General features: G+C 34.3%; 1 protein-coding gene across 1 annotated transcript; it reads right to left on the reverse strand.

Moving 5' to 3' along the window:
* Nucleotides 1–476: 476 nt before the first annotated feature.
* LOC107060887 (cytochrome P450 CYP72A219-like) lies at nt 477–2,793 on the reverse strand. The gene is made up of 5 exons (XM_015309405.1): nt 2,526–2,793; nt 2,150–2,370; nt 1,757–2,001; nt 1,265–1,649; nt 477–956 (listed from the first exon to the last, which is right to left on the reverse strand). Exons 1-5 carry the CDS (start codon nt 2,791–2,793, stop codon nt 531–533), a joined length of 1,545 nt encoding a protein of 514 aa, XP_015164891.1. The 3' UTR covers nt 477–530.
* Between the last annotated feature and the right edge of the window lie 1,313 nt (nt 2,794–4,106).

The following is a 4,106-nucleotide window of genomic DNA, read 5'->3' on the forward strand; positions in this document are numbered from 1 at the left end:
CCCGAACTTATTTTATAAATAATTTTCTACCCCTTTTTGGCCTACGTGGCACTATCAATGAAATAATTGTCAACACACGCGGGGCCCAAAAAATAGTGCCACGTAGGCCGAAAAGGGGTATACAATTATTTATAAAATAAGTTCAGGAGGGTAATAGGACCTTAGTATAGTATAAGTGTATCTCTGAGATTTCGGGCATAGGTTGGGGGTACTTATGCATTTTCTCTAAATTTTATAGGTAAATGAGTGGGAATTTTTTTTTGACAATCTAAAAATAATTTTTTTTTTTTTTCAATCATGTTAAACCTAAAGGGTATTTCTTGGTCATTTGCGTATCAGTAAGCATATATGCACTTTTACAATGAGAGTATATCAATTCTGAATCGCAAAGTTGAGGTATGAGACTCTTTTCCCTTTATTAAAAGCAAATAAGTCGAACAAAAGGTCGGCCCAAAAGTGACCAGCCCAGCTCAATACCACAATGTTGAAATAGGAAAAGAGCAATTTCTTAAATATGAGCAACATCTATTTCAAAGTTTGCGCATAAGGAGAGGAGCACCATACTGTGGACGAATAGTAAATGATGCAACTGGAGCATGTGTATAAGACGGAGAGAGTTCGAAGGAGAACTTTTGTAGAATCATTGCTATTGCCATTTTTGCTTCTATCATTGCAAAGTTTTGTCCGATGCAAACTCGAGGTCCCCCGGAAAATGGAATAAACGAGAAGTGTCCTTTGGTTGCCTTTGACACTCCTTCACTGAACCTTTCTGGTTTGAATTCCTTCGCGTCTTCACCCCATAATTCCTTGTCATAATGAATTAATACTGTAGGTATAAAGAGTAGCACTCCAACTGGTAGACTCAGATCCCCTAATTTGACTTCATCTTTGTTCCTTCTACGATATGTAGGTACTGGGGGGAATAGCCTTAATGTCTCGTGCAAGATCATTGTCACCTATATATGAAAAGAAAAATGTATTGCATAAGTTGGAAGTAGAATTAGTTCACTTCTTACAAAATTTAGATGTCATACCTTTCTGAGATATTTAGTCTCCGAGTAATTATTAGCCCTCTGAGACTGAAATAGGACGATAGAAATGTGGTCTATCTGATAGAAGTTGGATCAACTTGGCATTAATGATGGGCAAGACGATTTAACAGCTACTTATTTTATAGTGTTATTCATCTTCGAAATTTGATCTACGCAGTAATCTTCGGCTATTTTCAGTTGTCTTACATAACAAACTAGTGGAAAGTACTTACAATTTTGAGGTGACTTAGTCCTTCAAAATTTGGTTTTTCATTTCCGATGACCTGCAAAACCTCCTCTCTGGCACGGGCTTGCCACTCTGGATGTAGGCACAACAAAATCATTGTCCAGACGAGCAGCACTGAAGTGGTCTCTTGTCCAGCGAAGTAGAATAACTTGCATTCTTCAATCACTTCAATTGTTGTCATTCCGAAATCTTTGCTTCCATGTTGTTCAATTTCTTTCATATTGGATTCAAGTAATATGCCTAATAAGTCATTTTTACTAGGCTCCCCTGCTTCCATTGCCCTCAATCTTTTGTCGATGATAAGCTTAATCGTTGTTTGGACTTGCTTTTTGATTTCCAGCATTCTTTTGTTCCTTTTAGTAGGCAAGAACCTAACAAAACAAATTTAAATGCAAACAAGAAAAATCTCTTTAGTAGAATGTAATGAACATGTTAATTTTCGATATTATGTAGAAATTTCACAAATAATTTGGTATACCTCGTTCCTGGTATATAAACTGAACGACTTATGTCTATTACATGCTCAGCTTGTTCTCTCTGTAGTTCAAATACTATTCTCCCTTCTTCATAACTACTCCCAAATGCAGTTCGAGAAATGACTTCAGCGGTCATTAATTGAAGGTCTGGCCATACATCGAGCTCGAATGATGTTTCCTTTGGAATAATCTCCTCCCATTTGCTTATCATTTCACTATAACTCTGATAAAAAGCTGGCAACATATGCTGTACAAAACAAGTTAATCGCAAAAACCAGTACTAGTTATTTGTTACAGCACACTTGTAATTTGGAAATAAATGGACAACTTCATACTGTTAAATTTACCAACGTTTTCTGAATTAATTAGTAAGAAGAATATGAAGTGAATATAACCTTTAACTTCTCAACTTGGAAAGCAGGATTGATGATTTTTCGGTGTTTGGCCCATTTGTCTTCCTCAAGCTTCGCAAGACCTATAGCCAATAACTTGGAGAATGGATTGGGATGAGTTTCCTTTTGGTACACATAATTCTTTGTAAAAATCTCCTTTATATGTTCAGGATCTGTGATCAACAATACTGGATATGGGCCCAGCCACACAAAAGAACTTTTTCCTGTGAGTAATCAATTTTCGTTTAGAAAAAAAAAAGCATAATACATCAACACTCCAACTTTGAGAGTGCAAAGTAAGACTGATTATCAACTTTGAATTCATCAGTCAACTATAATCTTGAGTTGAAAGCATGGGTGGAGCAATCGAGAAACATACCATTTTTGTTGATGGAGTCACAGAAAAAAGGGATGAGCCTTTGAGGTACATCATCAGAGAAATTGATAGGCTTAGATTTGGCTTCAATGACACTTTTAGTGAGTTCCTTCAAATCTCCATAGAGTAATTTGTATGGATTTCCCTTAAGACCACTTTTTCTCAAGTATTTCTCAAGTTTCTTTGGCCTAAACCATGCCCAATTCAACACTTTCCAAGTGTATATTACTAACAAAATTGCTGCTATAATTATGTTGTAATAAAACTCCATGATAAAGTAATAAGTCTTCTTTCTAGCTGCTTCCTTTTTTTACATAGAAAAGGTGAATTTAGCTAATTTTGAAACTTTTTAATAACATTGTTGGATACGCCTCCTCTCCATTTCTTGAAGTTCTTTCTTTGAGTGTGGACACGTGGCATATGTTTGATTTAATGGCTAAAATTTAATTGACCAAAGAAAATATCTAAGCATGATTTCGATGATAAATACATTGTACATTTAGTTCCAAAAAGACAAATGTAATAGATTTATTTGTCTTCTTCATCCAAAACACAAAGGCACAAATTCCTATGTTGAGAAAGTTACTTTGAATATACTTTTTTCGTCTCAAAATTAGTGTGTTGATTTGACTTGTTTCACACTAATTAAGAAAAATAACAAATAAAAGATAGTATAGTTTACTAAGTTACCCCTATTTATTAGATGTTTTTTTTAAGAGTCGAGTACTATTAAGTAGAAGTAGTTCTTTAATTCAAGGATGTAGTTGGAAACCGTTACTATATTTTGTTTTGAATTCTAAAGCGATTCTTGTTTTGGAACAATATTTTTTTTGTTTGCTAAGCAACACTTATTTAGGGGCGGAGTGAGTAAAAATTAAAGTCATACCTTCTTTAAATTAGCTTGGAAGATTTGAAGAGTTAAATGAGTTTGTGTAGATTCCCCTGCTATGAAGCTGACTTTGGTTGGGGAAAGCCATCATGGGTGAGCACTGTAATACCAAATTCATCTGAAAGTCACATCGCCAAAATATTCATCGGCTAACACACATGAAAAATTGAGAAAATCACCAAATTTGTTGAAGTTTGTTTTTAGTTACTGCAGTAGTTTTTAGCAAAATAAGTTAATTAGTTTAAGATGAATTTGAATTTTGAATTTTAGTTAGGTTGTTTGAATTATTGAAATATTTTAGGTTGTTTTAAATTTCAAATTATGCAGATTATATTTTTATGTTGGCTATTTAAAGCCCCTCAATGCTTAATAAAATCATTGAATGCTATTGAAAGTCCTTTCAATCCATTGAGAGAAATTTTCAATCTTTTTTGTGCTACCCCATTTTTAAAAAACACCAACAGTGGTATCAAGAGCTTCATTAATCTTAAGGGATCTGTGAAATCTTCTAAAGAATTACCATACATTTTTAACTTGTAAGGGCTACCTTTTTAACCCATAAGGGCTACCCATTTTAACCCATCAAGGCTACCTTTTCAACCGGTGCTTTTTTCACAGCACAGGCTTTTCTAAATCAATTTAAACCAAAATAATGGCGAGCAACAGTCTCTCTTTGAATGCCCCAAAAATTTTCA

This window comes from Solanum tuberosum, unplaced genomic scaffold, assembly GCF_000226075.1.
Source record: "Solanum tuberosum cultivar DM 1-3 516 R44 unplaced genomic scaffold, SolTub_3.0 scf00102, whole genome shotgun sequence".
NCBI lineage: Eukaryota > Viridiplantae > Streptophyta > Magnoliopsida > Solanales > Solanaceae > Solanum > Solanum tuberosum.